At 39.6% G+C, this 12,947-nt stretch overlaps 1 protein-coding gene across 1 annotated transcript; it reads left to right on the forward strand.

The window, feature by feature from the left end:
• Positions 1-2,304: 2,304 nt before the first annotated feature.
• LOC126752993 (alpha-aminoadipic semialdehyde synthase, mitochondrial) lies at positions 2,305-9,637 on the forward strand. The gene is made up of 9 exons (XM_050464088.1): positions 2,305-2,647; positions 4,565-4,711; positions 5,754-5,930; positions 6,451-6,829; positions 6,898-7,472; positions 7,851-7,921; positions 7,986-9,070; positions 9,135-9,311; positions 9,379-9,637. The coding sequence occupies exons 1-9, from the start codon at positions 2,525-2,527 to the stop codon at positions 9,495-9,497; spliced, it is 2,853 nt and encodes a 950-aa protein (XP_050320045.1). The 5' UTR covers positions 2,305-2,524; the 3' UTR covers positions 9,498-9,637.
• The last annotated feature ends 3,310 nt before the right edge of the window (positions 9,638-12,947 follow it).

Genomic DNA, 12,947 nt, shown 5'->3' on the forward strand with positions numbered 1-12,947 from the left:
CTGGGCAGCGGCACCTTCCCAATTAAGCAACCGGGCATTCCAGGTGCATGCTCTTAAAGCGCAATTGTTTTTTTTGCAGTGGTCGTCATCAAAAAGTCTCCTATCCGAGGCTGTGTTCTTCTTTTCATTGGGGGAGTTTTTTACGTGACGGGTCAAACGGTAATTTTATGGCTATCTAGACCAGAATTCGTGAGTGTCTTGAGCTAAATGTAAAATTGACACCAAGCACCTCTACATTACAACAACAACACTAGTCTCATCGTCGATACTCTCATTTACCGATCAGTGAAGAATAAAATAGTGAAGTCTCTGTTAGTTTCCACATCTTTAACTTCGATAAAGTGGGACTGTATTTGGAGTAACAAGCGCACATAAGTAAAACTAGTGACTTAAGCCAAAATATAACCTGCATGAGGATAATACTATCTTAAAAGCTTTCGGCGCGGTCTTCTACACATCGCAACCAGGAGATATCGTTATTCCTTTCAAGGTTGAAGTCCATGGAAACTGAAATCGCTTATATTAGTACCCTATATCTCTTCGGGAATGTGCTTTCATACTCCCTCAAATGTTTCTTGAGCCGTGAGGATGAGGCCGTTATAACAACAAAACACAAGTGGCTTAGGCTTATCACGAACTATGCGTTAATCAGGTTCCTCTTATCAGCACCAAACCGGAGCATCAGCATGTGTTGGCGGCGTGTGTGCCTCATAATGTATAGTACTATGTAAATATTACAAAAACACAATTGCTTTCCATTAATGAAATGCCACAATGAGTCGTGTGCGTCGTGGCACAACATCTCAATAGATAAATGAGAGCAAAGGCTCATTTCTTCTGCTGCAACTAAAAAGCAATTTGTGTTTGTGTGCGCCGAATAAAACCAAATGGAAAATTCCATAACAGTAAAAAGAGATTATGTTGTGTCCAAATCCATCATCTATCAAGAAAGAATGTATTCTTATGACAAGTGTAATTATATACAAGTAAATCCAAATGTTTAAAAGTTGACCTGCATAAATTTCGCAGTTTTCGGGCAAATCCACAAAATGGTTTTTGATGACCTCGTTTGAAGTTGATCGTGTTAATTGATATTCTTCTTTTAAAACTCTTTTGGACTTATCGCTGAACTTTTGAGTTTGTAAAATCCGTGTGTCTCGCAATATTCTCGACTGTAAGAATACACCTCATTTGAAATTATTCACAACTGGTAAATTTATTCTCGGGATGAGGCATGGACCGATTGTTTCCTGTTCTATGACCTCAAGGTAAAGTCTCCGGTCCATCGCTAAGGTTTATATATAACTTCATTGATTTAAATCTGTATTTCATTGACCTCAAGCATGTTTCTTGACCTCACTAAATGCAAACTATGGTGTTATTGACCTCCAAAAGATCAATGACCTCAAGAAGGGTTGTTGACTTTCTTATGGTTTTTAACTTCACTAATTGTGAAGAGGGATTATTGACTTTAAGTTGTTGACCTCAGGAAGGGTTGTTCATCGCGTTAATTATAAACACTGACCTCAGGCAATGGTCTTGCCTCTGATATATGTACATATGTAAGCAATGGGGTCATTGACCAACTCAGTGAAGGGTTGTAGCCTCAGGGAAGGTTGTTGTTTTCGCTATATGTAAGCAATGGGGTCATTGACCTCTTGAAGGTAGGGTTGTTAACTTCGCTAATTGTAAAGATAGGTGCCTAATGGTCAAACTAAACGGGAACATTACAATATTACCTGCGGAAATTACATATGTATATATTTTTAAACAAATTAAATAAATTATTCATTAAGAAGTAGAAGTGAAGTAATTTCGTAGAATTGGAAATTAAAAAAAAAATTGCAAAGTTGCGATGAAAGTGGGAAAGGAAAGCACAGAATGAAAAAAAAAACAAAAATAAAATGTAAATTGAAGTATATTAACAATATGCATGTACTTATGTTTGTGAATGCCAGAATCTCAGAAATGTCCTAATCTCTTAAAAAATAGTTAACAAGAGAATGTCTTAGATTGGATTGATTGATAAATCTTTAATACACTACAACGACACATATGCTCAATGTACACAAGTATGTGTGTACATGGACGTCTGTCGTTTATTGATATGGTCGGGTCGCCTTATCAGTAAGGAGTGTGTGGAGAGCAATTCTATGCCCTGATATGTACATGAATAATCTATTTTATGGTGTTTATTTTTCGGACATAAAAGATTTCCGATTTCGCACGAAATTTCGCTGCTGCTGGGTAGCTGATAGGGGCTCGTCGACTCCAGTGGCGATTAGAACGTTTCCAACTCCCGAAGGAAGCGGACCGAAAGCAAGTGTCTCGAAGTGAAAATTAAGCGCGACTTGCGATTTCAAAAGTGAAATTATTTCAGCGCTGTTGTTGATAACTTTACATACATTCGCACTCGGGCATACATACATACATATGTAGTACGTAAATAGAAGCTGCAGATTAAAAGTTTACGAAGTATTCAATTTAGCAACGAGTATATGAGTTTTTCGACATAGGCAATAAGATGATGCGATTGCTGCAGTCTCGTGCCACACTATCAGTGACTGTTGCAACGGCCTCAGCAACGAAAAGCAATGTGATAACAGCGAAGGATGGAGCGACAAAGTCATTTAATAGATGGCGTCATGTGAGTGAAAACATCAGATATTCATTGATGGCGGCATAATTGACGGAATTTTTGCAAATGCCAAAATGAATAGGAGGTTTACTTTTGACCTACTTTTAGTGTATCCAAAATATAAGTTCGGGTTTTCTACGTAACCAAGCAATATACGAAACATTGTGCTGAATTAATTAGTGAAATAACGGTATATATGTATATGAAAGTGTAACGGTACTTTTCTGGTTTTAACCCTCAGATTCTAGGGCTTATAATTAAATTATCTGCAGATTCTACGGCTTAGAACTTTGTGAAAGTCAATAAAAAAGATCCCGTACTTTACTTTTTCTTTTAGTTTCATAGAAAAATTAAATAAGTTTTTAATTAATTATGCACAGGGCTGCACTTGAAATGCAAAACAACGTATCATCAAAAAAAAAACGAAATTAGATTTTTTATTGGTTAAGATTCACTACATCACATTGTACAAGGAGCGTTCCAATCTGAATCTTGAATCTAGCGCACCCTGGTGTCTTCATCTCTATATCGACTGGTGCGTTAGAGTCTATCTTTATCGATTATCCAGTGAAAATTTCATGACATTTTATTGATTGGAAGTGAAGTTATTGCGTTTTAAGTGTCAGTATGTTTGTGTTATCGGTGCGAAATTGAGCTTCGAACAAAGAACCAACATTAAATTTTGTTTTAAAATTGGTAAAATTTTTACCGAAGCGTTTCAGTTGATGAAAAAAGTTTATGGCGATGATTGCCTATCCCGTAGCACTCTGTGCCACGAGTGGTTTCAACGTTTTCAAAGTGATCGTGAGGACATAAATGACGATCAACATGTGGTCCAATCAAAACCCGTGATCACCGGAAATTCCATTGAAACTGTGCGTGAATTCATCAAAAATCAGCCAAAATCATCATTGAAATTCATGGAAATGGAATTGAACATCTTCAAAACATCGATTTATCGTATTTTGACCGAACACTTGGGCTTACGAAAGGTGTGTGCACGGTTTGTTTCGCACAAATTGACTGACGACCAGAATCCAACATTTGAAGATCGACGCTTGTGACCGATTATTTGACCAAAAATCACATTTTAACCATTAACCACTCCCGTATTCACCTGATATGGCGCCGTGCGACTTCTTCCTTTTCGGAAAACTGCATTTGCCCATGAAAGGAAAGCGTTATGCAGACGTAGAGGCTATTCAAAAGGCTTGCACCGGCATACTGGCGGCCATTCCGGCCAACGAGCTAAAACACTCGTTCGACATGCTTTTGGACCATCTAAAAAGCCGTATTGAAGCAGAAGGAGACTATTTTGAATAAAATAAATTAAATTGATTTTGCCGAAAAAACCATTTCTTCTGCTTTTTTAAGTCCTGTTTACTTTGGAAAGCTCCTTGTATATGTCATATCGTAAGATTTCAAGCTTCCGCTCTCAGATGTAACCAATATAAAACCATTTTATAACCAATATACAACCACTTTATAACCAAAACCCAAATTTTGCTTCGATATGAGATGTTTCTATTATATCGTTTTTCCTTCGCCTGTAAACTTATGAAAAATGATGTTACGTTGTTTCGTATTTCAAGGGACGATTAACAATTTCGCCAGGTCATTTTGAACCGAAAATAATATTTTTTAATAGTTTAACAGTAAACTTATGTTACAGGGTTCAAATCCATTTTACTTATTGTCATTTTTATATAAAGAGATTGTTTCTTCTCTTACCCAACTCGTGTTATAGTTCAAGTTAGCCTAACTGGGCCGACGAGGTCGCAGAATCATTTGCTTAATAACTCGTAAAGCACAGTAATTGTGCATTTCTATTGCTCCGACCTAGTTCAACTCATTACAGTAATATTATTCAATCTCAACTCTTGTTTTTTAATCATTTTAATTAATTTTGTTTTTTTTTTTATTTAGCACGGTAAAGTGATTGCCATACGACGAGAGGATCAATCCGTTTGGGAGCGACGAGCTCCATTCGGGCCTTCGCATGTGCAAAAATTAGTAAAACAGGGCGTTAAGGTCATAGTACAGCCCTCGAATCGACGTGCCTATCCCATGCAGGTGAGTAAAAAACTTTTGAAAAAATATCCAAAAACAATAAACTGTGAAAAAGTGCTCAGAAATCGAAAATAAAAATATTGCTCTCATTTCAAGATATCTTTAAGCAGTACTATAAATCTAGCTGCGCAATAAACAAAAAAAAAAAAAAACGAAATACCAAGCATAATGATTGTGCTTATCAAAGGCAAATCGACGTTTTAATGATTAAACATAAATTTAAAAAAAAATATTGCAACCCAATTTACGACGTTACCATTTCAGTTTTCCGGTGTGAGTAGCCAGGTATATGGTATTAGTACACACCTACGAGTTTATTGGAATGATAATGATGATTAACCCGTTTATAAACCTTTAATCACTACTTGATCTCGAAAGCATTCGAAAGCCTTATTTAATAAACAGAATAAGAGCATAAAAAACAACAACAATTAATAATTTCATTAAAAACAAACTTTCCGTTTAACTGATCTGTTTACTGATCTTGGAATAGCTGATAAGGCAGCAGCCGATTACGATTCCATACGAATGTAGGAATGTCACGAGCGATAAGATATCACGCTACAGGGGGCCAATCCAATGCTCACGAGCAAAAATGACAACAGAATAACAACAACAGGTTGTAAATTATTATGGTGTGACTTTAGAAACTTGTCACGACAACCGTGTTCAGAATTTATTGTTGTAGTCATTGTTGTTTGTCCACTTCTTCATACTTTAATGACATTACATAGTACATACATATTTCAAAATAGAAAAACACATTTTATTTTCAAAATTTGTGTCATCTGATCTGAGACAGCTTCCTCATAACGAAACATTCATTAGCGAAATGATCATCTCATCCCTTTGGAATCTTCGAAGGCTATCTTGATCAACTTCACTTTACGGTCATTCAAAATCATTTTCGAAAAAGCCGTAGACCTGGTTTATTGGTGTCCAGATTTTTTCTGAAAACTTTTACAAATCATCCCATTAAGTCCTTTCAAAATCAAAAGTGTAACTGCGTTCATTTAATAACGAGCCCTTCTCCTTCTCTTCAAAGGTTTATTTGCATGCTGGAGCAACGGTGCAAGAGGATATCAGTGAGGCTTCCGTGATATTTGGTGTGAAACAAGTGCCGATCGATTCGCTCATTCCAGGAAAGACATATTGCTTCTTCTCGCATACCATTAAAGCCCAGGAGTCGAATATGCCTCTCCTGGATGCCGTTTTAGAGAAGGTGAGTATTAATTACGACATTTCACGCGAATATTCCAAATTTCGAAAGGTCATTTAGTATACTAAGTACTTACATATATGAGTATATGTCATAGGTTACGTTAGGTTAAGTTAGGTTACGAGCTCGATCTCAACACACATCTCACTTGGATTGCTTAGAACGTCGGTCCGTTGTGGTACCCAAAAACTCCTATATACAAGGTCATAAGACACTTACAAATCGACAAAGCGTCTTGAGCTTATCACAAATTTGTTGAGACAGGCTAATGTCTGTATATCAAAGCTTACATTACGCCACTTTATTTTAAAACATTTTCACGGTTTGAAATCAATTAATGTACTTGAAAAGCTAAGTATGTATGTACAATACATTGCATCATATCCAATTTAGATACTCAGACCTTCTTTGTCACTTGTATCCGTACACATGCACTTATGCCAACATCCACACTTTGGGTTCACAGATTCCTATTAATTACATTACAATCAACTCGTCACTTTGATTTTAATGCCTTTCACAGAATATCCGTCTGATTGATTACGAACGCATAGTGGACGAGCGTGGCGCACGTCAAGTCGCATTCGGCAAATACGCTGGCGTAGCGGGCATGGTGAACATACTGCATGGTGTTGGTTTACGTCTTTTGGCGCTGGGACATCACACACCCTTCATGCATATCGGACCGGCGCATAATTACCGGAACTCGTCGATGGCGCGACAGGCAATACGAGATTGTGGCTATGAAATCTCGTTAGGCATGATGCCTAAATCAATAGGTCCGTTGACTGTTGTGTTCACTGGGTCGGGCAATGTGTCACAGGGTGCGCAAGAGGTATTCCAGGAGTTGCCGATTGAGTATGTGCCACCTGAGATGTTACGCAAAGTGGCTGAGCATGGCAGTGAGTAGTCAGCAATTACAGTTAGTTATGCTTAATATGTATCACATGTCTAATTTGTATGTGCTTAGGTCAGAATAAGTTGTATGGCTGTGAAGTAAGTCGCTCGGATCATTTGGAGCGACGTGAAGGTGGTGGCTTTGATGCTCGTGAATATGATGAGTTCCCCGAGCGTTATATATCGACGTTCAGTTCCAAGATTGCACCATATGCTTCAGTGATCATTAACGGTATCTACTGGGCAGTAGGTAGTCCGAAATTGATAAGCATACCGGATGCTAAAAATTTATTACGACCCGCGAACACGCCTTGGTTGCCAACCAGCAAAGGAAGTCCAGCGCTGCCGCATCGCATGTTGGCTATCTGTGATATCTCTGCCGACCCGGGTGGCTCCATTGAGTTCATGAATGAGTGTACTACAATCGACACGCCTTTCTGCTTGTACGACGCCGATCGCAATAAGGACATGAAGAGCTTTAAGGGCCCAGGCGTTTTAGTCTGTTCAATCGACAATATGCCCACACAGTTACCACGTGAATCGACGGATTACTTCGGAGAGCTGCTTAGTCCATTTGTGCACGACATAATTAAGAGTGATGCCAAAAAACCGCTCGAGGAGGAAAACTTCCCATATCCAATCAAATCGGTGAGTACCTAACTGCAATGAATGAATTTACTAAAATCAATCCTTAAGCTCATTGTAAACCAGCATAATTTCCCGATTATTTAGCTTCATAAAACTTTTATTTACCATGTACTAGTAACATAAATAATCTCAATCAATACGCAGCTAAAAATAGCGGCAAAGAACTGATAACGACACTCGTATAACGAGCACAAAGTCAGGAAACGAGCATAGCGCCGAGGTTGCATTAAACGTGCAGTCTTATTCGGATCTGATAAGAATTGGATGCGTTTATTTTTAGCACTGCATAATATTTGTTTCAGAATGGACCCTGAAGATGTTAGATTTATGTTTCTGGTTAGCATTTTTTCCCCATTTAGCATTTTCTCTTACTTTTAGGCGATCATTGCTAGCAACGGAAGACTGACCGATAACTTCCAGTATATACAGGAGCTGCGCGACTCCAACAGGTATTATAAATAGTATTACTCTGCATCATTCACACCTTTAAATAATTTCCGATTTTGCGTGTAGCTATCGTTCGCGTCACAAAATCGAAGGTCGCTTCGAGTCGTCCAAGAAGGCGCTTATCTTGGGTGCAGGTATGGTTTCAGCGCCACTAGTCGAGTGGCTGGCTCGCGAAAATGATGTCTCGATTACCGTCTGCTCCGCTTTGAAGGAAGAAGCGGATGGCTTGGCACGGAAATATAATGGAGTTGACAGTGTGTACCTTAATGTCACCGAAAACACCGATCATTTACAAGAGTTGTGCGCCAAATCAGATGTTGTCATCTCCCTGCTCCCTTACGGTTTGCACGGCATGGTGGCTAAATGTTGTGTGGCTGAAAAAACACACATGGTCACAGCCAGTTATTTGAATGATGAGATCAAAGAGTTGCACGAAGAGGCGCGTCGCAACGGTGTCACCATTATGAATGAAGTCGGTCTCGATCCAGGCATTGATCATTTACTTGCAATGGAATGCATTGATGAGGTGAAGGAGAAGGGCGGCGTTATTGAATCATTTGTTAGCTTCTGTGGTGGTTTGCCGGCGCCTGAGCACTCAGACAATGCGCTGAGATATAAGTTTTCTTGGTCGCCACGTGGTGTCCTATTGAACACCCTGTCTGCAGCGAAGTATTTAAGCAAAGGGCAGATTGTAGAGATTTTAGGTGGCGGCGATTTGTTATCAAATCCGAGAGTTCTCAATTTCTTGCCCGGTTTTGCACTGGAAGGTTTTCCGAATCGCGATTCAACAAAATACGCTGAGCTTTATGGGCTGGGCAAAGATGTCCATACGCTGCTGCGTGGCACCATACGATACCAGGGTTTCTCGCAGTGTGTGCAGCCGATGCAATTGCTCGGTTTGATTGATCCTGAGCCGCACCCAATGTTGCATCCACATGGACCGGATGTAACGTGGCGCCAGCTAGTGATCAACATGTTGGGTATGTCCGATTCGAGTATCTTCTATGAGAATTTAAAGCAAAAGTTGGCCGAACGTATCGGAGATGCTGAAGGCATAGAGAGTCTGGGACTATTGGAAGATACGCCGGTGGTAAAGTTGAATACACCATTGGACACATTAAGTCACTATTTGGCGAAGCGCTTGGCATTTGGTGAGCACAATCTACGGCTCTACTTATATTAGCGTTGCATTACAACTTTTTATTGTCATTTCAGAACCTCAGGAACGTGATTTGGTCATATTGCGTCACGAGGTGGGCATACGTTGGCAAGATGGCCGACGCGAGGAGCGTGGCATCAACTTTGTTGTTTACGGACAACCTGGCGGTCACTCCGCAATGGCGCAAACTGTGGGCAAGCCCGCGGCCATAGCAGCCAAGATGATTTTGGATGGTTAGTTGACACGGCTTTTGCAAGACTTCTCTCTTTCTTTATATTTATGTGTCTTCGGTTTTTCTAGGTGAAATACAAGAGCGCGGTGTATGTTTGCCCTTCACGCCCGACATCTATCGTCCAATGTTGCAACGTCTACGTGCTGAGGGATTAACGGCAACGGAAACCACCAGAATCATTAACTAGTTGATAAACTAGATTTTCGTTAAAATTTAATTGAGAAAACAAAAAGTCTTGTTTTATAGTTATTTATAGCTTTATATTTTTCCAAAATTTAGTATAGAAGATAATAAAGACTTTGGCGCTTGGTCGCTTAAAAGCTCTTATATTAAGTTTTTCGAATACTCAAGCTCTTTATGAGTGGTATGCGAATTAGAAGAGTCTTAAACCGATGAACAAAGCTCAGCTATAGGCCGTCTTCGTCCATGGCTCTGCACCATATAGCAGGACGGGAATAATGAGTGACTTATGAAGTTTTGTTTTTGTTCGTCGAGAGAGGTCTTTACTTCTCAAATGTCTATTCAGTCCAAAGTAGCGTATGTTGGCAAGAGTTACTTCGACGTTACCAGTTTTCGAAAGGTTCTGCGAAAGATGTATGGTCCTTTGCGTGTTAGCCACAGCAAATAACGCATTCGATGTAACGATGAGCTGTATGTGATATACGACGACATTGAAATATTTCAGCGAACTAAGTGACAGCGGGTTGCGCTGGCTAGGTCATGTCGTACGTATGGATGAAAACCCTCCAGATCTGAAAGTATTCGACGCAATAACCGTCGGTGGAAGAAGTGGAAGAGAAAGACTTCCACTCCGTTGAAAAGACCAGGTGACCTGGCTTCGCTTGGAATTTCCAATTGGCGCCACGTAGCGAAAAGAAGAAACGACTGGCGCGCTGTTGTAAACTCGGATATAATCACGTAAGCGGTATCTATGCCAGTAAAGAAGAAGAAGAAGAAGATGAATAAGAAGAAGATTAGGCCGTCTTCTCAGTATCTGCTTCAATTCTTATTTTTATTGTGGCTTTTATTGGCCAAACCACCAAATGTAGGTGCTGGCATACACTGCTACCAATATTCCCCGTTCTTCTAGTCTATGTCATAAATCGGCAATTTTCACATTGAATTATTTCCATAAATCTCTTTTATCAAACACCATAAATTGACTCAGTCTAAATTCCACAACTTTGTGGTTGGGTTTAGCCCCGAAGGAAAATATGTTTCTGAGAATTTGTCATAAAAATGTATGTATGTATGTTTTTAGGTAACGGTAGAAGAGCATTGACGCGTAAGTAGGTTATAATTAGCTAAAAAGAATTCAACATTAAAATTTTCACGGAAAAGCATGTATTCCATAAAAAAAATAGGGGAAGAGAGTTTCCGTTGGGATTTATTGAGAGGTTGAAGGTGTGTAGACATGTTTTGAACGTCGCCGAATTTTTTTTTGGAAAACCTTTGCTAGCTGATCCTCCACATCTGCGTTTCCAGCGTCTTACTCGATGGACCACCTCTTGGATGTTATCGAACAAATGTGCAGTTATAAGTTACTGTATTTGTCAAATTAGGTAATTGCCGTGACAAATGCAAAAAGAAATGGCTATTCAGCACGTAACGGTCTTAAAGTCTTTACCCTTTTATTTAATTCTTATTTGGATGCGCGCCATATAATAGTCGGTCGCGTCAGTCGTCCGTCCGCCCACACTTTCAAACACATTTGTTTACGTGCTTCAACCGTTTTTGCGCCCGGCTGCCGCATCTTCTCATTCTGCAAGATTTGCTCCATTCATGAACACTCTCCGCCTCGCAGCAATGATGTTTTTTCCGCGCAATGCAAGCATTGGAAAAGCGTTCTAGTGTCTGCCGGCGTTGATTTAGTGCTGCAACGTTCGTTTTGCCGCGGAGCGCCACCACAAACACCTGCTTGCAACGCCTCAAGCGCACTTTCGTGTTCTTGTGAGTGAGTATATGTGTGTGTGCGAGTGATTCATCAGTGTGCTTGCGTCGATGATGCCGGCTGCGGTGAACGATGGGCGCGCATGAATTCTCAGGAAGTGATAAATGATTTTTAACGACGCATTCGTCTGCTTTGCCCGCGTCGTCTGCTCCGATGGCACTTTTGTCGCATTCAATGGCTCACGCTACGCAGCGCAGCCGGTGCGGCTTTTCAACGCGAATGTTTTGAATTTCGTTTCTCGTTCGCTTTGTTGTTATCGTTTGTTTGCTTCTTTCAGTCTATTCTTCGGTGAATGGCGAGCGCCTGAGCAGTTGCTCGAGGACATTTTGCTCAAGCAGCGTGGCTGCTCACCTGCCAGGATTGTTGCGCAAAAACCATGACGACGAAGCGAAATCAACAAAAGAAATGGTAAATGGCGCTGCTAAGTGCTTGAATAATCTGTGGTCGCTGCTGGAATTTAAATAGTTTTACTTATAATTCAAATTCTTTGTTTGCAAACAACAAACGTTGAAGAAATTAAGTCATTTTTCGAGCAAATAAATAAGTATACTGGAGTGAAGGAACTATTTTTCAAAAAATTATATTTTCTTATAAAATCATGAAATATTTTAAATTATCATATAATTGCAGATGCTTATAAAATATTGATACGGCTCACGGAACTCACAAAAAAATTCAGAATAAATTAAAACACTCAGCCACACGTGGCAGTTGCCTCACACATGTATGTACATTTGTAGAATGTAGTCGCATCTTCTCTTAATAAGCAGAAGAGCGGCTTTACAAAGTCCAAGGTCTAAACAATATTTTTTAACAGCTGTCGGAGATATCTTCTTTTACTGTAGAAATCTTATACAACCAACTTTAAACCTAAACTGTCTATTGAATGAACACCCTATGATATGAATGGATACCTTATGAATCAAATTTTGATAGCGGCAATGTACAAATTGTCACTTACCTAGATTAGCTCACGTAGCTGAAGCTTCCGTGCATTTCCTTAAAAATCCACTTTAAAACGTAAAATCCTCATCAACGAGTATATTATTGATTTAAGTAGATGATTGATCTCGTAATGAGCTGGCTATAAAAAGTTTGAAGGTGAAGTCAACTCAAGCAAAAACAAGTGTAATAATGTCAATTATAAGTCGCAGCATGGAAAAATAATCATCCACATAAATACATACTTACATATACATTAGATAAATGCAAGTATTGGAACTAGTCGATAGTGATACGCAACTGGTCCATGAGCTAAAGCCGGATGTTCGAATACATTATAGAACATAATTAAGGTGGCAGGGAATGAAATATTAGACAAATACATCATACTTAAGTATCTAACCGCTCTTTTGCTTTCAGGTATAGTGAATGTTAAACGCAAGGTTCGATTAGGTTACTGCGGGGATCACTCTTAGACTGTCACAACTCTTTATGAGGTCGTTATTTCACCTGGGTGCCTGATGAATTTATCTCATCCGGTAAAATATCCAATCTTGGTGTGTACGGACAGTGTACAATCAGAACTTCTGCAACCACCTTGCTGAGAGCGGAGAGCAAGGACCTTTCGACTGCACAACTGCTGCTATTTGGAAACAAAGGAGCTTCTATTTGTTCCCATTCCGCTATTAGCAAGCACATCACCCTTACAGTTTCCTGCAACACCGCTGTTTTCAGGCATCGAAA

This window comes from Bactrocera neohumeralis, chromosome 3, assembly GCF_024586455.1.
Source record: "Bactrocera neohumeralis isolate Rockhampton chromosome 3, APGP_CSIRO_Bneo_wtdbg2-racon-allhic-juicebox.fasta_v2, whole genome shotgun sequence".
Lineage (NCBI taxonomy): Eukaryota > Metazoa > Arthropoda > Insecta > Diptera > Tephritidae > Bactrocera > Bactrocera neohumeralis.

Coding starts and splice junctions, on each gene's coding strand:
- LOC126752993 (XM_050464088.1), top strand. CDS start 2,525: ATGATGCGATTGCTGCAGTCTCGTGCCACACTATCAGTGACTGTTGCA. Junction 7,473..7,850: donor TCCCATATCCAATCAAATCG/GTGAGTACCTAA, acceptor TCTTACTTTTAG/GCGATCATTGCTAGCAACGG. Junction 9,312..9,378: donor AGCCAAGATGATTTTGGATG/GTTAGTTGACAC, acceptor CGGTTTTTCTAG/GTGAAATACAAGAGCGCGGT.